The sequence below is a fragment of the Pygocentrus nattereri genome, chromosome 10 (genome assembly GCF_015220715.1).
Source record: "Pygocentrus nattereri isolate fPygNat1 chromosome 10, fPygNat1.pri, whole genome shotgun sequence".
Classification (NCBI taxonomy): domain Eukaryota; kingdom Metazoa; phylum Chordata; class Actinopteri; order Characiformes; family Serrasalmidae; genus Pygocentrus; species Pygocentrus nattereri.
The window spans coordinates 1,045,001-1,066,998 of NC_051220.1; the positions used below are offsets into that span (position 1 = coordinate 1,045,001).

At 43.2% G+C, this 21,998-nt stretch overlaps 1 protein-coding gene across 1 annotated transcript in view; it reads left to right on the forward strand.

The window, feature by feature from the left end:
* ush2a (Usher syndrome 2A (autosomal recessive, mild)) overlaps positions 1–21,998 on the forward strand; it is a 387,029-nt gene that overhangs the window by 333,258 nt on the left and 31,773 nt on the right. Inside the window, exon 61 of the mRNA XM_037541699.1 lies at positions 5,302–5,656. Within this exon, the coding sequence (XP_037397596.1) occupies positions 5,302–5,656 (355 nt within the window). The remainder of the gene's footprint in view (positions 1–5,301; positions 5,657–21,998) is intronic.

Here is a 21,998-nt window from a genome sequence, read left to right on the forward strand (position 1 = left end):
TGTCCGACGGTCAAACGAATCAACATCTGAAATTCTTTAGGAAATCATGGACACGGTGTCCTCTGGGCTGAAGACCACTCAGCTTGTTATCAGTGCTCAGTTCTAAAGCCAGTATTCATGATGGTTTAGGGGGCATTAGTGCTCATGGCCTGGGTGACCTGCTCATCTGTGAAGGCTCCATTAAAGCTGAATGATATAAACATGTTTTATCAACATCTGCTGCCGTCCAGACGACGTCTTTTTCAGGGAAGGCTGTGATTATTTCAGCAGGACGATGACAAACCACATTCTGCATGTATTACAGCAGCACTGCTCCGTATTAAGAGTCCGGGCACTGAACTGACCTGCCTGCAGTCCAGACCGGTCACCACTGAGAACATTTGGCACATTATGAAATGAAAAATATGACAAATGAGCCCCTGAAACTGACGATCAGCTGAAATCCTGAGTCAGACAAGAGCAGAAAACATTTCACTGTCAGAGCTGCAGCAGCGTCTCCTCAGTTCCTAAACACTCAGAGCTGTTAAAGAAGAGGCGATGAAGCTCAGCGGTAAACAGACCCGTCCCAACTTTTTTGGAACATGTTGTTGGCATCAAATTCAAAATGGGCATATTTTTCAAAAAACTATAGAATTTCCCTTTTTCAATGTTTGATATGTTGAAAATGTGGTTCAAATGATTTGCAGATCTGTGCAGCGTCCCAACTTTTCTGGAAATGGGGTTGTAGATGCTAAACATGCAGATAGACTAGGAAGAAAATGTGTCAGTTTTTAGCCTAACTATCTCTTTAACCAGGACAACCTGTTTTTATTGAAATATTTCACTTCAGAGAAACGCCATGCGCTAAGAAGCTTTCCTTCTGAGCTCTGGCTTTTCCTCTCGTAGTTTGCAGGTGACTGTAAACCATTCCCGTCCTCATCTCCTCGCCCAGTGTGTCTGCTAGCGTGAGGGGCTTTAGTCAAGGGCAGAGCGGCGTGTTGACCAATGTCATCCATATGCGAGGTCAGAGAAGCTGAAGCCGGTGTAAATCTTGAAGAAATATCATTAGCATACCCGCAGAGGCCCTGGTGTTTAAAGCGCGCGTGGTCAGATTTGATTTGAGCCTCGATTTGGGATCGGATAAATGCGGACAAATATGATATGTACACCCGGCCCATAGAGGGTCCGCAGAATCCACCGCTGGCTTTAAAAGACTTGATATGTCGCGGTGCCTGTTTATTGTAATACCCCCAGATCAACATTACATTAAATACAGATCCCTTCCGTTTATCCTGTGTCGTCTCCCAGGGGGTCTGTTATTTGTCCTTCATATGTGTGAATTACAAATGAAGAGAGAGTTGGGGGGTGGGGGGGTGGGGGGGGGGTTACTTGGGTAGCCTCTGACTACGGTAGAGAGTTAAGATACAAAACGTTGGTTTCTGATCACTTCACAGTTCTTAAGAACTTGCTGCAACGTGATCAAATTATATATAACATAATTTAAGATCTATAGCAATATTAGGGTTATGTTATATTATACGGAGGTTCTTTAAAATGTAAAAGTACTGTGTACTGTGTAAATATCAGCGGTCACCCTTCATTCATTCTGAACATATATATGTATACTGTATGTGTTTGTGTACAGTTGTTGATGCTTCTGTGAAATCCATAGGAGTCACTGGTGTTACTGATCCTCATCGGTGTTCCTCATAATAAAGGAAACGCCAGAGACGTTTTTAATAAAAAATACATTTTACAAAATACCTGCAACAGAACATCAAACCACACGCTGTCCATCAGGGAACGTCCGCTAAAATATGGAATTTAATCCATTTGTGTTTCTATTTTTTTACAGTGACCTCAGAATAAAGTCGGTCACACCAGTGACGTCAGCTAGAAGCTTCATATGAGGTCATAAGCTGAATGAGAAGATCTCTGAGAACTGAGAGACGCAGTGGACTCACCATGAGCTTTTCTCCATAGATCCTCAGACAACAGGTCAAAGGAGGTCGAGTGACGTCATCGGTGTGACTTTTATTTCAGAATAAGAGACGCAGTAACACCAGTGACTCCTGGGGACTTTTATTATATATTTTATATATTTATTTGGCTTTTGTTTTCTGTGTTATTTAAATCATATACTCCATAGTCATGTAGAGGTTATTGTAGATAAAACTGCAGAAAAAGATGTTTTTACTCCAAATGATGGCCTCAGCCTTCACACACGACTGTGAGGACGAGCTCTTCTGTGGCGCTTGGAATTCTAGATGATTGATTTAAAAACCAATATTGCTAAATTGAGATTCAAGAAGGTGTAACTGTTAAAATAACTTATTGTTTTATTTTAAAATATAAATAAACTGTAACCCGAACAAGTTTTTATAATGTAATGTATCTGTAAACACTAGGGACACAAAAATGGATGTTTCTGTAGAAAAACCTATATATTTGGACTCTGGCATGGTCAGTCCATTGTTCTGTGGACACCAGCAGCTTCTTTGTTTCTCCTTTTCTGTGTAACGGTTTCTTACGCATCCTTTCTGACTCTTAATGTTAACTTGTCTTCTCACAGTGGAGGGATGGACAGAAACAGCTGTGCAATTTTCCCAGATCTGAAACAAAAACCTTCGACTTTCCCCTTCCTCACGCGTGAGGATCGTCTTATATCTAATCTCATAAATGAAAAATGAAAAACTTGCATTGAAAAGCTGTTTTGACTGGAAATGAAATAAGTGAAGGAAGGTAGATTCACTCACACATATAATCCACTTTACTTCCTAGAATTTCATTTTGTATTCCAGTCATTTTTCATTCAGCTTGTGTATCAGCGTGTGTGTGTGTGTGTGTGTGTGTGTGTGTGTGTGTGTGTTTGTGTGTGTGTGTGTGTGTGTGTGTGTGTGTTTGTGTGTGTGTGTGTGTGTGTGTGTGTGTGTTTGTTTGCAGGCTGCTGTTCGCAGCTGTGTGCTGTAGTTTAGAAGCACAGTGTATGTATTTGCTCTCCCCTGCCGGTCACTGTTTGTCTTGATTTGAATGCAGTGGGCAGGATTAGGGAGTGGCGGGACGAGTGGGGCCGGCAGGGGCCACATTAGCCGAGCCGAATGTCATTTTCTGCAGCAGCATGGAGGCCCTGCCTCTAATGTGGGGGAATTAACGAAGCTTGCCCTGCGCAGAGCACAGCGCCATGCCCCTGCCTTCACCTCCTCCTCCGCCGTCAGCCTCTCTCCCACCCGCAGGTCAAGTGTCGTGCTCCGGACCTGGACAGTGATTTGAGTTGAGCAGAAATATCCACAGTGTGCAGTATAATACACTCGTAAACACTTGTACAAAATAGAGGAAATTAATAAATAAATACAGTAACTTGACCGACAGAATCTCACACCCGGTTTACGTTTTATTATAATGCGTCTTCAAGTGGACAGGATGATGTATACTCGTTTACCCCTGGCGTCTCCATGGTTCTGGAATGACCACTTGTGATGGGATTTTTTTTGGGGGGGGGGGGTTACCCTCCAATTCCACCCGCTAGATAGGACTCCCTCGCTCACACCATACTATCAGTGCTGGGAGGGCACCGGCTTCCTCCGAGACCTGTGAAGCGCCACCGCATCTTTCCGAACTGAACCTAATGCAACATCATGGGACAGCCGACCGCGCTGGGCGGAAAGCGTCCTTGGTTCTTGGCGTCGAGGCGCTTTAGTGTTCATGCTACACTTTTAGTGAGCTGAGAAGTGACCCACAACACACGGTACATGAACTAACTGCTGAATGTGTATAGCAGCAGTTGTCAGGTTCACCTTCAGATCAGTTCAGTGCTCCCTGTGTTTTGACATAATTGTCAAATTTCCCTCAATTTCATTCTTCCGTAAACTGCAGTAAGTGTTCCATAAACTGATTTGATTACAGTGCTACTGAACACTGATGCTCTAATTAACTGACTACTACAGGTTTTCTCAGTGTGAGAACACACACACTCTTAAAAACGCTGCCGCTAAGAGATCTTTCAGCAGCCGCAGAACAACCACGTTTGGTCGCCTACAGATCCCAAGTTTGGAAAAGAGATTTGTGAGTGTGAAGAACATAATTTAAGGATCTATAGCAATATTAGGGTTATGTTATATTATACAGAGGTTCTTTAAAATGGGAAAGGTTCACACTTTGTGTCAATCTTTGAAGAACCATCCATTGGAAGGTTCTCAGGGTACCACAAATAGCACTTCCATGGTCTTTTGGCACCTTTATTTTTAAGAGTACAGTGTGTAATATATATTCAGTTGTTGCTTCTGTGAATCCATAGGAGTACGATTGTCTCCTGGGGACTTTTATTATATATTTTATAACGTTTATTTGCCGTTTGTTTTCTGTGTTATTTAGATCCTATATTTCACAGTCATGTAGAGATTATTGTAGTTAAAATTGCAGAAAAAGATGATTTACTTCAAAATATGGCCTCAGCCTTCACACACGACTGTGCCCTATGACCTGCTGGAGTGTTTATGTCGTTGGATTGGGAGCAGCTCGGAATGAGCTGGAGGAAGTTGCAGAGACAGGGTCATCTGGGATTCTCTACTTTGCCAGCTGCTTCCGTGACCCGATCTGGATTTAGCAGTTTATGAAGATGAAGTGTGTATGTTATATACCTCCTGTGCACTCTGGGTAAAAGGAGTGGGCAAATAAAATAGAATAATTAAAAATAATGGGCAAAATATTTGGCGAAACCACAGCTGTTCTGAGGTCAGCTAAGAACAAGTGCTTTGGGTAGGCTTGTTGCTCTTTCCTCTCTAGATCTCATAACACCTTTACAATACAAACGAGGCCCAGGACATCAGTGTCCTCATGCTTGTTACATGACCATTTATGTTCCTGACCACCTCCGAAAGTGATTTGAGTGATTAGATCACAATTGGTTTCCAGGACTCATTGGACAGCGTTGACTGTCCACTTACTGTTGGATCATGTTAATGCCATGTGGGAACAGGACCTTAGTTGACCTCTGCCCAGTTTCCTGAAAGCATCTTTGTGTTTAATCCATTGTAACTTGTGGAGAGAATGTTCGGTGTGATGCTCGCTCTACCTTTTAGGAATTATCTTGGTGCTAAAATGCTTCCCGGAAGCCCAGCGTCATCGGTTGACTGAATTAAGTAGCAGCCTTGAATTTGAGTTTGTGTTGGCATCTACAAACTACAGAGGATGGTGTTATTGTCAGATATTTGAGGGCCTTGTTATGCGTCATCATTTAGAAATAAGAGATGTGACCCACAACTAAGGGCATATGTGCATTTCCATGGCTTATAACCATCATTCTCCCCCTTTTTCCTCATGTAGACGGCCAGTTGGAACGCAGGAGGAGCTTCTGGTCTTTATCTGGACTGAGGGTCCTCTGGAGTTTATCGACGCCTCCGACTCCCTCCAGTCGTTCACTGAATATGAGTACAGAGTCATTGCCCACAACTCACAGGGCTCCGCCTCAAGCTCCTGGAGCTCCACCCTCACTCTGGAGGCGGAGCCACAGGGCATGGACACACCCGAAGTGTGGCCTAGCAGCGCCTACTCCATCATGCTGAACTGGACCCAGCCCACTAAGCCCAATGGCCTGATCTTCAAGTACAAGACAGTGTACCAGAAGCAGTCCAGAGACCCCACACTCAACTCCACTCCTGTCACAGCTCTCACCGTGCCGGTAAGACACTTTCATAAGTATGAATATTTACTTATTTAATGGTCTTTCAGATTTGATGAAAGTTGGCTGTGAAAAGTTATGGTTTAACTCTGCACTGAGAAGGTGGGTGTCACTTAAGCTGTGAACGCGGCGTTTAATATGTTTTAATGTTCAGTTCCTTCCTCCTAATTAGAGCTCCTTAACGAGCAGCTTGGTGCTACGTCAGAGTAACGAGCTCCGCCCACTCGCTGCTCAGCCGGCAGTTCGTTCTCCAGCTCCTTACACTAAATTCCCAAACTGTCGTCACCACTGAGCAGCTTTTCAGTCGGCAGCTGTGACAGAAGAACAGCTGAACAACCTGGAATCAGCCAGAAATGAACCCAACACCATTCGCCAGACGTGTCTGATCTTCAGAGTCGGACCAAATCAGACTGAGCCGTAAAACTGACCCAATATCAGGTTCAGCTCAGTTTGGTCAGTTTGTCCAGATCAGTATTAATGTTGTTTTGTTCCAGCCGGTCTGTAAAGCTTCTTACAGCCCGTTTAGTTTGGCGAATGGTGTTGGGTTCATTTCTGGCTGATGGAATTTAGCGTCATCTCGTCTTCAGAGTCGGACCAAATCGGCCGTCGGTCAGATGTGGTCTTAACAGTGTCCGTTTTCTGTTTGTGGCAAAGTGAGAAGTAAAAACGTTGAGATGGTTCGAGCGTCTCCTACAGCTGTCAGAGTTGTTGCTTAGCAACAGTGCCTCAGCGGAGTGATGGTGTTTGTGAAAAAACGTTAGAATGCTTCTCAACCAATCAGCTTGCATGACCAGAACCAACTGCTGTATAATAAAAGCATTAACCTACAGAAAAAGCTTCATTCCAAACAGTTCATGTTCATCCACTGCAGGTTCGATCAAATGTTGAAAGTAGCACAAAATGACCTGCTTCTCTGATTCTCTCTGTTTTTAATCAGATTAATCTGATTACAGTCCTCCAGCTCGTCAGTGAAGCAGTGAGCTTTATATTCAGGAATGTCTTCGGAATCATCATGGAATCATTTTGTACCCGGTTTAATGTTGTTTGTGTGAGCGAGAAAGAGATATATGCAACCGTCTTTGTGCAACAAGCTCAGCTTTTGCTGCTGACCTTTGTTTGCCGGTCATAATTTATATCAAATGTAAATGGTGCCCTTTAACCTGATTCATCTGAATTAAACTTTGGTCACAATCATTTATCAGTGACTTTTTCCCTCCCATTTCAAGGCGGCAAAGGCAACACAGCTTGCTTTATTTGGCGGAGGTTATTCACTATGTGCGTGGGCTGCAGTATGTGTGCGGTGCAGAGTTCAGAGCGCAGCAGATGTGTCCAGCTGAGCTTCAGCATCTGCTTAATGTATGCCTGTATGCCCACTCTCTCCTCTCTTCCACAGCGGCCTATAACCTTCAGTTCCAAGAAAGCTGGGACCGTTTGTGAAATGCATATAAAAACTGAATGCGGTGGTTTGTGAATCCACTTTGACCTGCGTTTAAACGAAACTGTACAAAAGCGAAAGGTTTCAATGTTTAACCTTCAACTTCACTGCTTTTGGTTGATCAGCCTTACAGTGATGCCTCTAGCACAGGGGTGTCAAACGGGCCACGATAGAAAATCTCAACAAATCCGTGGGCCGCAAGTGTTCTTAGTGCTTTAACCTGAGCCGACCACAATTTAATCAAAATACACGAAAACACTGAGGTGTAACGAGCAGGACAGCTGGAGCGCACATTATGTTGCAGTGCATGCTGGGGACTGTAGTGCAGTGCACTGTGAAATTGATTAAGATTAATAGAAAATTAAAATACTAAAGTGTGTGGGTGTGTATATATAAATAGGATCCCTAACTAAAAAACGTCAAAAATGGAAATACAAGGTTTTCTTCCAACAATACATGCATCGCTGTTGTCAGGAGAAAACCTCGTATCTCAATTTTTGACATTTTTCAGTTTTTGACATAATTTGAAAATGTCTGTTGTTCTTTACATTTTATGTAAATTTCATGATGAATGGACTAAAAGAAACAGCCCAAAATGACTTGGAAAGACGTCCGGTTCCATTGACTTACATTAAAAGTAAAGTAGGTTTTTTTCTTCTCCTGTAAAGTTTCCGTTTTGGAGATACGAGGTTTTATATATAAATATTATAACAAAACCAAAAAATAAAGCATTACATTACATGTAATTCTTAGTAATGCTTTCATTTGAATATCAATTGAACACAGGTCTAATAAAATGTACTAATCACCACTTCTTATTTTTATTAGCATTATATTTTTTCATTTATACTCCTTTATCATATTGTCCCAATTTCTTATTTTGGAATTGAATCACTCAGATCTGAAATATCGAAATGTTTAAAATGATAACTTTGGAAAAACATTATTTTTCATATCTTACATTTTTTAAAGTGTAATTTTGGGCATTTAAATGCAGTTAAAAATACAAAAATAATTTATATATATATATAAATTATTTATATAATTTATATAATAATTGAGTTTTTTTTATAGAGCAGCTCTGATGTGCTCCTTTTCCATCCTTGAGTTCTTTCTCTGCCTGGTATGAATATGCAGACAGCGAGTGAAGGCCACAATTCCAGCTCGGTATGTTTACAGCTGTGACACTATAAATCCACAAGTTCAGATCCAATAAAACGAGAACATCTATCTGTGATCAGCACCATGGCTCTCATGTGTGAACCAGTCCTTCATGTCCTGACACCTCACACGCCTATAAATGTGGCCCAGGTAATTCATGGCACTCTTCTGTTTGTCCCAGTGGAGAATAGCAGTCCCTCACATGAAGCGAGGGACATGAAGAGCTCGGAGTCACAGACCTGGCCAAGTGCACATGCATTTGTCGTGGGGAATCGAGGCAAAGGCACACGGACAAGCCGGAAAAGTCCCAACCTCAAAGGATGTTTCACCCACCTCCTCATTTATTTAATTTACAGTCAAAACTAGCATTAATTCCTTTTCACAGTAGCCAAAAAAATCAATTTACACGTATTTTAGGGCTTCTTTTTTCAATGATGCTTTTCTTTATTAAAGTTGGTGGAATATTTTGATAATGTGTCTGATTTCCAAAACCAGAAGTAAACTGAATCAAGTCAGCATCTATACAAGCACTTTTACTGCGTTTACATGCGTTTTTATTGTGGCAGTTGTACAGTTTTATGATATCGAGCTGCGTTTGTGCAGTCTCTTATCTCAGAAGTGGTAAATTCAGGTGTGACTCGTCTTCCTCGTTGCTCACTAGCAGCTCAACACGTTACACACAGAGAGCCTGCAGCATCCTAGATAAACACAAAACGTTATCTTTATATAAATCAAGTGGAAGTGTTTGTACTTCGGAATATCACTGCTGTCGGAACAAAACCCACCTTGTATTTCCAAAGTGGTGACTTTACAGGAGAAGGAAAAAACCTACTTGACTTTTAAGGAACGTCAATGGACATTTTTTTCAAATAATTCTGGGCCGCTTGTTTTTGTCCATTCAGCAGGAAATTTACACAGAATGTAAAGGACAACAGACGTTTTCAAAATATGCTAAAAACTGAAAAAAAAATGGCCAAAATGAGTGTGTGTGTGTGTGTGTGTGTGTGTATGTATATATATATATAATGTATATATAGACAAAATAAACTTCACTCTTGCGTGAGATCTGAAAACATCTACTGGTGTTTCTGTCCATGTTTTCAGTGTGAGATGGCCTTACCTCTAACTCTATGGATCTGAAAGGATGTGAAACTGTTGAAAATGAAGTAGAACAAAGAAGCCGCTGGTGTTCTCAGAACAATGGACTGACCACCCCAGAGTCCAGACCTCAACAACACTGAACGTTTGGAATTACATGGAAAGTGTAGCTTCTGAGACTGAACTTTGGAAACTTTTGTATTTCTTCAAAGAACTGAAAGCAGCTCTGGTGAAGAGAATGGAAGCTAAAATAAACAGTAACCGTTTATTGAGTTCAGCTGAAAAATGAAATAACTCGTTTGAATTTCACTGGAAATGAAGCACAAACGGTGGTCTCTGATTTTGCACAGTGCTGTACATGATGTAAAATATACAGAATCTAGACTAAATCTACAGGCTAAGGATTTGCATACGACAGGTTGGGATTCGGCTCTTCAGGTGCGAAAATCAAACCGTACTGATGTAATTAGTGATTTTTGCCCTGTGAGCCAAAATACCCAAGTTTCCGAGTCAGGAATGCTGTGCAGCTCAAGTTTGGCCTGAGCCAGGCGAAACCCCTGTTCATGGCATCACAGTGGAGGAAAGAGTCCAGGTCCCACCGAGGGGCTCCGCTTCCCCCCACCGGGCTCCGGAGAGATGCCGGCCCGATAGACAAATTAATTATTTGGGTAGCAATTAATGAACGTCATCCGAGCTAAGCCTTTTATCAGCGCTCCCTCTCTTCTTCTGTGGGAGTAATTTACAGCCGCGCCGCTATTCTTGGCAGTCCTTTCCGGTTTTTCTTGACCTCCAGAAGTCGGCGTTCGTTCGGGCGGTGGGCAAACGCGTGACGTCAGGTAGTTTGCTGTTAATCAGCTCGTAATTAATTTTCCACGCTGTCCTTAGCCCTCTTGAGTTATGACCCTGACCTGGTAATCGGTGCTGCTGATTTATCATCCTGTGTTTTCCTGTTTTATTTCTTTTCCCCCACTTTTCAGCAAATTTAAACAAATCTCGTATCACCTGTTTTATTAATTTATGTAGTGATTTCTGCAAGAACAGAAACGTTTAGGGATGCTGTCCTTGAATCAGTCTCGGCCTTGTTTTCAGCTGAATACTGAACAGAGGAATATTCATCCGGAGATGACGACGTTTATTTGTAGCAGAAGATTAAAAGGTCAGACTGATGCTGTTTGACTCGCAGACACGCCCAGATTTAGTAGCTGGCTACAGTGTTTTGATTAACTTTTACCGCTCCTTGTGCTAAATGAATGCTTCAAGTGCAAAAATATGTGCATACTTGGCTCGTTAGACGTCTGTTTTCAGTGCAAGACTTAACGCGAAATGTGTGCCGCAACTTCGGGATCTGTTGCGTGGAAAAGCACTTTCTGCAGCCCTTGAGAGGAAAAACTCGTCGCCGCCCAACGAAAACCACGTATCTCCATTTTTTGCGGTTTTTACTTTTCTGCATCGTTTGAGCTCAGCAGCCGTCTTTCACATTGTGTGAAAATTTACATGATGAATGGACCAATAGAAATGCTCCAAAATAGCTCAGATTAAAAACCTTTTTCCATTAACTTTCACTGAAAGTAAAGACGGTTTCAGCCTTCTCCTGTGAAGCTACTATTTTGGGGATGCTTGTTTGTCCTCGGACAGTGACGTCCTGCAGCAGCGGAGGTTTACATGCAGTGCTGTGCACAAGTTAGAGAGTTTTCATTTAGTTTACAATATTTTTCCAAAACTTTCCTAAACACCGTGCAAGACCTCTTAGACCACCAAACCGGTCACCATCAGTCCCACCGGGCTCCACCAGAGAGACGCCTGGCTCTGGTCCGATTTGGGTTGCAGTTAATGAGAGTCAGAAAAATGACCGAATGAGACTGAGGCGTGAAAAATCCCTGCAGGTTTCTTTTAAAGACTGAAAACGAATGGAAGCTGAACTGGAAAAAGGTTTTATATTTAGTTAAACAGACTAAATAAGAGAAAGATGGTCTCTGGCGTTGGCGCGTTTGTGTCTGTAGTTCCAGTTTTTTATCCTGTTTTAGCGCTTTAACGTTCCTTGGTTCTGTATTCCTGTAAGTGCTGACGTGCTCTCTGAGCTCCGGGCTTTCCCATGCTGCTCTGCTGCTGTCTTAACGTGACACCTGCCACGGGGAAATTGGAGTGTGGTTATTAGCACAATTTCTCAGGGCCACGTTTATAATCCATTGATCCTGCCGGATCTTTTTTGGACACTGGCTTTGTGCTGGATCAGCTGTCCCGCCTGCCGTGTCAATACTTGGCCTGCAGTAGGTGTCGTATTGATTTTGCTGTAACCAACTGTTGAGCAGCTACAGGTTGATTCTCTCTCGATGAGTTAACGTGTTTATTTTATGACCGAGTGAAAGAGCCATTCCCCGAGGGTTGCAGGACACTCCATCTTTTTAGTTTTCCACTTTGTTGAGCTGTGGATTCCACCTTGGAACATGCAGTAGAGCTAAGGGAACATATCTAGGATTAATCTGGGCCCCAGTGCAAAGACTATGTGGGCCCTCTATTGGAAAATGACCCAGTCACTCATTCCTATTATGTCTCAAACAGGTTGCTGCTTTACTGTAGGTACAGATAAAGATCACCCTCCATATATTTAATTTCAGCCAAAATGTTTTTAAAAGAATATATTTAACAGAAAGTTACACAGACATCTCAAAAGGTAAATATAACGTCACATATTTCAGCATTGAAATCTTATTTTATCACACTTCCAAAGTTCAGTCTTAGAAGTTGGTTGAAAACTTCGTATCTCCAGAATTGTAATTTTACAGGAAAAGGAAAAAACCTACTTCACTTTCAATGTAAGTCAATGGAACCGGACGTCTTTCCAAGTCATTTTGGGTCGGTTCTTTTGGTCCATTCTTCATGAAATTTATACACCATGTGAAGAGCAACAGGCATTTTCACACGGCCAAAAACTGAAAAATGACCAAAACAGAGCTATGAGGTTTTTCATGAAGTGATGTTGAGGTCTGGACTCTGCGCTGGTCAGTCCTTTGTTCTGAGGGTTCCAGCAGCTTCTTTGTCTGGTTTGCAAGCTTACTTATTTTCTCACTGAGGCTTCTTGACAGCAACACATCCTTTCAGACCCAAAGCGTCTGTGGATTTGTTTCAGATCCTCTCTCTAAGATGAAAGCTTTAAATGCTGATTATCTGATGCTGACAGTTCTGGTGTCCAGAAGTGACGCTATTTAATAAATTTTTTGAACTCCAGTTTTAGAAGCTTCTGTTTTTACTTTCCCCTCAATATCTTCAGAAAAATAACTCATTCGTATTTAAAGGCCCTGCAGAACTCAGAGCTTATGTGAGTTACTCATCAGAGGAGCTGCGACAGACCGCAGTTCACCTCACTGTCCTGCCCCGTAAACTGGTGAGCAGAGTAGCAAGTGGTTGCTACTCACAGAGCAGGTGCTGTTTGGGTGGTGGGTCATTCTCAGCACTGCAGTAACACTGACGTGGTGGTGGGGTGTTAGTGTGTGTTGTGCTGGTCTGAATGGATCAGACACAGCAGTGCTGCTGGAGTGTTTAAACACTGTGTCCACTCACTGTCCACTCTATTAGACACTCCTACCTTGTAGATGTAAAGTCAGAGACGACAGCTCATCTGCTGCTGCACAGTTTGTGTTGGTCATCCTCTAGTCCTTCATCAGTGGTCACAGGACGCTGCCCACAGGATGCTGCTGGCTGGGTATTTTTGGTTGGTGGACTATTCTCAGTCCAGCAGCGACACTGAGGTGTTTAAAAACTCCAGCAGCGCTGCTGTGTCTGATCCACTCGTACCAGCGCAGCACACACTAACACCACCACCACCACGTCAGTGTTACTGCAGTGCTGAGAATGACCCACCACCCAAACAGTACCTGCTCTGTGAGGGTCCATGGGGGTCCTGACCACTGAAGAACAGAGTAACAGAGAAACAGAGAACTATTTTATTTATTTATTTGTTTTTTAAAAAGCTCCTCAAATTATCAGAACATGTGTTTTATGATCTCCACACGTCACTATACACTCATAATTCACTGCTGAAGGCCAAAAATCTCCGCCGCTCTTTGTGTTGTTCTCTAAAAGTGATGTTTCCAGAGCAGATCACTGAAGAGACGCCGGCTGTTTATAGTTTAGAGCCCAGATTTGGGGAAAAACGGGTCGACTTTCAGTAGAAAAACAAACTGAGTTCAGCTTCTTTTATTATAAGGGTTTAAAATGACGTCACCGTCTATTAGACTGGAGAGAAGAGCTACAGCCTCACACGACGCCCAGCTTCTGAATGGAGCTTATGGAGTATGAACGTTATGGAGATCATGACCGAGTGCGGTTTGGACCCACCGGTGGTCCCGAGGAGCTGAAGAGGGTGGTCTTAGACTGCTGCGCATTACTGTGTATTGTCATAGCAGCCAGTGAAGCATGGGTGTCGGGCCGTGTGGGCAGCGGTTTAAGAGGTCCGGGACGGATTATGTTTTTGTTGCGTGGCTTTGGGTTGTAAGCGATTCTCCTGCCGCTGTACGGACGCCGAATGTGCTGCTGAAGGCCGTAAGCAGGCGGGGAGCAGAGCAGATGGCATAATGTTCAGTAATGCCTCTCCGTAATGGCGAGTGGCGCCGGAGCATCAGGGAGAGACGCGTGGCCGAGCGAGCCCCGTCCAGTACCCCACTCTCTGCCTGCCTTTTCTCTGTTGTTGCTGAAGGTGGGGGGTGGGGGTGGGCGGCTATTGATCCCTGGCTGTGCTGTGTGCCGCGGCTGGTGCCAGAGAGGGTGATTAATGGGGACGTCACGGCGGCAGGACTGAATGAGGCTACGCAGCACAGGCGGTCCGAGCAGCCAAAATCCAGCCCCCCCTACCACCATACACACAGACACCCCTCATTACCAAACACTCATCAAAGCTGCTGCAGAGAGAAATACTCTTCTTTTTTCTTTTCTGTCACTTCTGCCTCCCTTCTTACTTCACCTACACGTCTCTCGCTCCCTCGTTCCAGTCGTTTCCTTCTTTTCCTTGGTGTTTAGTCCCTGCCTGCCTCTCTACTTTCTCTGTTGCTGTCGCTTCCCCACCTTCTGCTCTCTCTGTCCCTCTCTCCATCTCTATTTCTCTTTTCCCTTCATCTCACTCGCTTTGGCTTTCTTTAGCCTCCTCCCTCTCCTCCCCTTTTTCTCTCACCCCTTTTCTCTTTCTCCCTCTCGCTTCCTTACCGGTTTATCTTCTCACTCTTTTCCCTGCTTTACTTTCCTCCTGCTCTTCCTTTCTCCTCTCTGTTTCTCTTTCTGTCTCTCTTTCTGTGCTCTCACTCAGCCCTTTTTCTTTCTACTGCTTTCTCTATCTGTTTCTCTTCTCTCTCTTTTCTCTCTATCTCTTTCCTACTTTTCATCACTCTTCCTCTGTCGTTCTCTGTCGCTTGCTTTTGTTTTCTTCAGTGCCCTCCTTTTTTTCCTACTCTTCTTCTCTCTTTCTCTTTCTTTCAGTCTCATTAACGGAGGCTTTCTTTAGTGTCCTCCTTCTTTCTCTCTCTGGCTCTTCTCTGTATCTGTCTCACCCGCTCTCTCTCTCTCTCTCTCTCTCTCTCTCTCTCTCTCCCCCTCCTCCTCCTCCTTGCACTCTCTCCAGATGTTGCTCCGTGGCCCCGTGAGGTTCTCAGCGATGGGAGATGTATTAATACATCCTATTGATTAGATCAGGACCCCTGACAGTCATTTGCCGCGATACCATCTGGCTGCTGTTCCGATGCCTTCACCCAAACAGGACGTGACACCTTATTAATCTCCACCGGCGCTCCGTACACACTTTGCCTTTCCGCGCACAGAAGCCCGGCTCTGTCGGAGCGGCGGCGGAGAGGCAGGCGGACCTGAAGGGTGCAAGAAATTAAGGTTATTACACAAATTGAGCCATATGGTCCAAATATTTCAGAGCTGAAATTTACTAGGCAATAAAAATTGCTCCTGCCTTCCTAATGGTGTAAATTGCAGTTTAACCATGGCTCTAATGATGTCCTTCTGCTGCCTGTAACCACTCTAACATGAAGGACATTGTTTAAAAAATGCACAGGAAAAAAAAGGGAAGGGGGGGGGGGGTTTGTTGAAACGGCAACAGCATGTTTACAATCTGTTAGTGTATCATTAAGAAGAGAGGGAAGAGTGTATAGACACGATGGGCAAGCACTGGACCATGTCTTTTTTTTTGCAGACAGCGAGACGCTCGTTTGAAGCGGCGCGGGACGATCTGAGCGGAATTCTGAGCAGCTAGTTTCAGGGCTACGTAAACAGCATGGCCGCTCATTAACTAAAAGGATGAATGCTGTAAGGGCCTCTGTTTGATTACACTTTGCTTTATGGGTTGTAGCGAGACTCGCGGCTTCATCAGACAAAGACGGCTGCTGCGTGCCGATCTGGGGTCGCGCATGATAGAAGCTCTGAGGTTTTATCTGCAACCGTGGCCTTTTTGTTTGTGCGTCACTGTTTATGTTCTTTCCTGCCATATGGCGTGGTGGAGTGCTGCTATCGCAAGGCTGGAAAACGGCAAGGTGCGCTGGGGTGGACGACATAAACACATTTATATCACAATGTAGGCCCACCTTTGGAGGAAGCTATAACATGAGTGTTCTGGCTGTGTGCCATGCCTTAATAGTGGTTTTCATTGAAGGAGGAACGTTCAGTGTGGCAGGGGTGGCACCACACCTCCGAACGTTGTGCGGATCTGAATACGGGTGGAATTTTTCCATGTCAAAACTGAGTTAAGGAAAACGTTCTACAGGTCCGCACAATATGGGCAGGTCTGAAAGCGCCAGCCAGCTGAAATGGAGATTCTGATTGTCTCAGTTTTACAGTTTAGAGGTTTTTATGTTGCGTCCTCGCCCCAGTCCGGTGTTTCAAATGCTCCCTCGATACTGTGGCTCTGGCAGCCCTGGAACATGGGCAGTAACGAAATATGCGTAACATTATGTAACACAACATCAAAAGGTAACTGTATTCCAGGACAGTTACAGAAGAAATGAGATAAAAGTAGAATTTTATTACTAGTGAGATCCACATTCAAAGCTCTCTTGCGACAAGAAGTCACTCCTCCAAGCACTGTTGGCATAGCCACAACCAAGCGGACCAGACTGTTGTATATCCCAGCACCGTGTACCAAACGTCAGAGGTGTTTAGTATTATTTACTAATATTCGTCTCAGTATCAGCCTCGTCGGTCTGTTCAAATTCAGGCCGTTGTCTTTTCTGTGTTTGTACTTTTATCAGGTTTCTCTCATATAATACCCAGAATTATAACCCCCCAGTGGCGATAAAGAAATCTAACCACCGATGTTGATGTTTCGCTTCCTAACAGTAACATTAGCTCACCGACGTCCTTCTGCATTAGACTGCTAGCGTTTGTAGTTCATCATCAGAAAGGTATGACGGCGTTTCAGGGCCACTGTTAATAGAAATAATATTCTCAAAATATTATGACTTTATTCTCAAAGTCTACTATTTTTATTTTTTATGAACAGTGGCCCTAAAACGGCTTCATAGAAAGGGGTTTTACTGATCTTTAAAGGAATAAATCTCGCCCCAGGGGCCATTGAGGCACCACTGTAGGATAGATGGATAAACGAAGATAAAATAGATAAATAGAAAATAGTCTAGTCATCGGCACGCTGTGTTTTGTTAGGAGCAAAGGATATCTTTGTCACTTGAAGACATTCTGTTGTTTGTGGGACAAACCATGCAAGGAAATATATATATATATATATATATATATATATATATATATATATGTTACCCATAAGTTGTTAAAAGGTGCTTCAACTTCTCTGCACTTAATTGTGAGTTCAGAATGACAAGTAGTTGGTAACAGGTAACTTTATTACTTCAATATAGTTTGGATTACATTACAGATTATATTTATATTAGAATTAGTAATCTGTACCTGAATACATTTTCAAAGTAACTTTCCCAGCCCTGTCTATGTGCATGATTATGATGATTTAACATGATTATTTCAGTGCGTCACAAAATCTCTGGGTTATTTAAACAATATTCTGAACAGACCTGTGACGAAAGGACCTGTTCATACTTTACTGAATGTTGTTATAACCCAGTTCAATCGATTCAAACTTTCCAAAATCCAAAATTGCCACCTTGAGACTGATGCACCACAATGCACTGATGCATTTCTGAGCTCCCTTGTGTGTGTGTGTGTGTGTGTGTAAGCATGAGCATCCGTGTGTGGTGCTCTTCAAGAGGCTAGTCTTCATCAGACACTAGTCTAGCCTGAAGAAGTGGTCAGTGATTTGAGGGCTCTCAGGCTGATTGGAGCTTCTTTGAATCCCAGTCGTCCATTCCAAACAGCTTATCATCCGTCCAGCACGAGCATCTCAGCCTGCGAAACCCCTTTGCTGAAGTCTACTGTTTCATTATTACTCCTGCACAAGAGGCCACATGCTTTCCAGTGATGTCCAAAGTAGGTCCATGGTCATCTCTGCCATTCTCCTCTTCAATACTTGCACTAAAGGTGCACTCAGGATTAAGAGGCTTGGATAGCTGGACAACGAGGGGCTTAGAAGAGGAGCTTTGGTTAATCAGGGGAGGTTTTAAAGTCTCTTGGGGTCTTCGTGCATCACTGATTTCTGCTCTCTGCGGGGGTTTATTAGAGTGGAGGTGTCGAATGTGTGGAGTTGGATCATAATGGATATGCAAGTTTCGGTTACTTTGAGGTCCAGTCAGCAATAGCCAGAGCGCATCCTTCATTTATTTGCAGTTTAAGATTAGATATAAGATAATTCACTTATCTAAGGAAGGAGAAAGACAAACAAAGCAGGAGTTTCTAAAACTAGAGTTAAAAAAAAGAAAACATGCAGAGAATGTTGGACTACTAACAACCATGCAAGATCTGATGGACAACCACAACTGCCCCCATCAGATAAACAGCACTGAAAGCTGTGATCTGAGAGGGAGGAGAACATCAATCTGCTTCAGATCTGAGAACATCCACAGGTGTTTCTGTCCATCCTTCCACTGTGAGAAGACCACTCAGCGCTGTGGGTCTGAAAGGACGTGTAGCTGATCAAGAAGAACCTCACTGAGAAAAGGAGACGGACACATCAGAGAAGCTGAATGATGGACTGACCACCCCAGAGTCCAGACCTCAACATAGCTGAATGTGTTGGGCATCACGTGGATCGTCAGAAGCAGGAAATGCAACCAACGTCTAAGGCTGAACTTTGGAGGTGTGGAAAAAATATCCCTACAGGTTTCTTTGAAAAGCTGAAAGAGAGTCTGCTGAAAAGGCAGAAGGCAAAACACTGAAGACTGAAAATGTTGATATTATATTTCATTATCGAGGCTTAATTTTCTCTTAAATACTTCTTCTGGTTTTCCCTGAGGCTGAAAAAAGACTTGGACATCGGCAGAGACTCCGCTGTACGGACAGCCAGTGGGAGATCGTTCCCCCACCTGGACTCCAGGACGGAGAAAAGTCTCGATGTTCGTCTTCCACACGTCTTGATGGATGGCGGGTCAAGCCGAGCTGTGCTCACAGCTCGAGGGACAGTTCGAGTTTTGACCATCGCCGTTAGGAGGGAGGGGCGGGTCCATTTTTGGCTTTGCAGGCGTCAGAGTTTTAAATCTGAGGAATATGTTCAACATCAGTGTAGTCAAGGTTACGGATGGATGACTGTAGTACAGCTTATTTATCTTTAAAAGATTTAGGTGGTGTGAAATTAGATTGGCATTAATGTGTGATTAATTAGTGATTTGATAGATCCCGTGTAGTTCTAATGTGGAAGGTTGCCGGTTCGATCCCCAGAGCCGACAATCCATGACTGAGGTGTCCTTGAGCAAGACGCCTAACCCCCAACTGCTCCCTGGGCACCGTGGATAGGGCTGCCCACCGCTCCGGGCAAGTGTGCTCACTGCCCCCTAGTGTGTGTGTTCACTAGAGTGTATGTGGTGTTTCACTGCACGGACGGGTTAAATGCGGAGGTGAAATTTCCCCGTTGTGGGACTAATAAGGGTCACTTAACCTTAAAACAGATACGCTTGCGCAGCTACTTGATGTTGGTTTATATAAGCTGTAGTACTTCAATCTGTCTTAACAGCTAATGCATCGCCACTAGTTACATTATCGGTGCATATATTATTAATGTGCGACTACACAGATCTTAGAGGTACTTAATATAAAGTTTGATCAAAGCTGGTAATGGACTAAAATAATAAAGGAGATAATGATTATCTGAGTGGGAGATAAGCTCACACGTTCTACAGGAGACAGACTTGTATAAGGCATTTTCTGCCGTTTCTAGTGCATGATTTGCATTTATTTGCTGAGGAAACAAACAAAACATTTGCTAGGCCACTTTTTTGTTTTTGTTTGTTTGATCCACCCCCCCGGATATGATAAATACAGTAAACAAAGACAAATTGTGCATTAAAAGGTGCAAAAATAAAACCAACGATTTGACCCAATAACAACAAATAGCATCTCTACGTCTACAAAGCGGTGACTTTACACGAGAAGGAAAAAAGCTACTGTGCTTTTAATGGAAGTCAATGGAACCAGAGTTTTTTCCAGGTCATTTTGGGCCGTTGCTTTGGGTTCATTCATCATGAAATTTACGCACAATGTAAAGAACAACAGGCTTTTTCAAATTATGTCAAAAACCGGAAAACGGCAAAAATTCAGATACAAGGTTTTCTTCCAACAGCAGTGATGCACGTGTACATTTACAGTGGCTCACATTCGGTCTTCATTTTGCAGATGTACATTTCAACGGGAAGGAGTCAGTGAGTGTGAAACTTGGAAAAGTAGGTGGACCTCTCCTTGAGTAAAGGCTGCAGTGGAAGCTTTTTGATGCGGCAGGTTCTGCTGCTGCGCTGCTGTTAGTGGCGTGCTAATGAAAGCTGGGCCAGGCTGAAGTCAGCAGCAGCAGGCAGGGACAGGCTTGTCTACTGTATGCAGATGAGGCAGTCCCACACCTTTGAAGGGTCAGGAATCTCTGCTTTCGGCTAATTAGCATAATTGTTGTGACAAATACACATGGTTATTCTTAATTAAAATCTTCCCCGGGCCCGCTCGACCCCCAGCGCTGTCACAGGGAATAACTCGCCCGCGAGCCGCCGACGGGACGGGAGACCTGCGTCGAGTTGAAAGGGAGGAAAAGAGGAAAAAGAAAAAGGTTGCAAAAGACTTTTTTTCCCCTCGCTCAGTACAAATGACTGATTCTGTGAACAGAGGCCAACAGTTCTGTCTCCTGGTCCTCTAATGTGTAAAAGAGGGGGCTCTCTCTCCGACTCAATTACGCTGATTTCCCTTTGAATTGGCTAAAATGTGAATCGTGCTTTTGTCATGAGGGGATCTGAGCGAGTTCGCCTTTCGCGTAGAGCTTAGGCTGATCTACAGGTCGCTGGCCGAAATTGTTCTTACAGAAAACAGGGATAAATAGACGGGTTATCATTGCTCAGAACAAGTACAAGGCGCAGAAATTTCTACCAGAAGTACACATAGTAGCAAATGTGCAAATCGGACGTAAATATGACGTAAATATGAAATAGATCTACAGAAACGTCCACTTTAATGCAACGTGACTGTATTTAAACAGTAACACCAAACGCCCATTTATCTATAAAAGATTCAGGTGCTGTGAAATTGATATTAATGATTAGTGATTTGATCAGGTGATCAGGTCACGACGCAAATATTCCACAGAAACGACGTAAGCATTACGCTTTAATAAGAGTGGACAGATCCTGTGTAGTTCTAATGTGGAAGGTCGCCGGTTCGATCCCCTCAGCTGACGGTACGTGACTGAGGTGTCCTTGAGCAAGACATCTGACCCCCAACTGCTCCCCAGGTGCTGCGGATAGGGCTGCCCACCGCTCCGGGCAAGTGTGCAAATAGTAGCAATAGTGCCAAACAGACATAAATATGACGTGTCTATGAAACGGGTCGTTCTACAGAAACGTCCACTTTCCTGTCTCTCCATAGGGGTCACTGGTGTTACTGACCGTCATCGGTGTTCCTCATAATAAAGGAAACACCAGAGACGTTTTTAATGATCAATGCATTTCACAGAACATCAAACCACACGCCGTCCATCAGGGAACGTCCACTAAAATATGGAATTTAATCCATTTGTGTTTCTGTTTTTTCACAGTTTTTTCACACCAGGGTCATCAGCTAAAGAGACGCAGTGACTCCAGTGACACGACTCCTTAACTTTCATTAAATACTTCACATGACTTTTGTTTTTTTTTTTGTCATTTAAATCATATTTTATAGTCTTGCAGAGGTTATTGTAGTTAAAATTGCAGAAAAATGTGTTTTTTAACTAAAAAAAAACCTCAAAATCTTCACACATGGCTGTGGAGACGAGCTCTTCTGCGCTGCTTGGAATTCTGTATGATTGATTTTAAAACCAATATTGCTAAATTGAGGCTCAAGAAGGTGGAATTGCTAAAGTAACATTGTTTTATTTTAAAATATAAATAAATTGTAACCCTAACATGTTTTTGAAGTGTAATGTAAATGCTAGGGCATTACCCTAGAATGACCCACATTATGTATATATATATGTATATATATATATATATATATATATATATATATAATAGTAAAATGTTGGATTTCCTGTACCATTGAATCTTTAATCTTTCCATATCATGGAAAAACCTG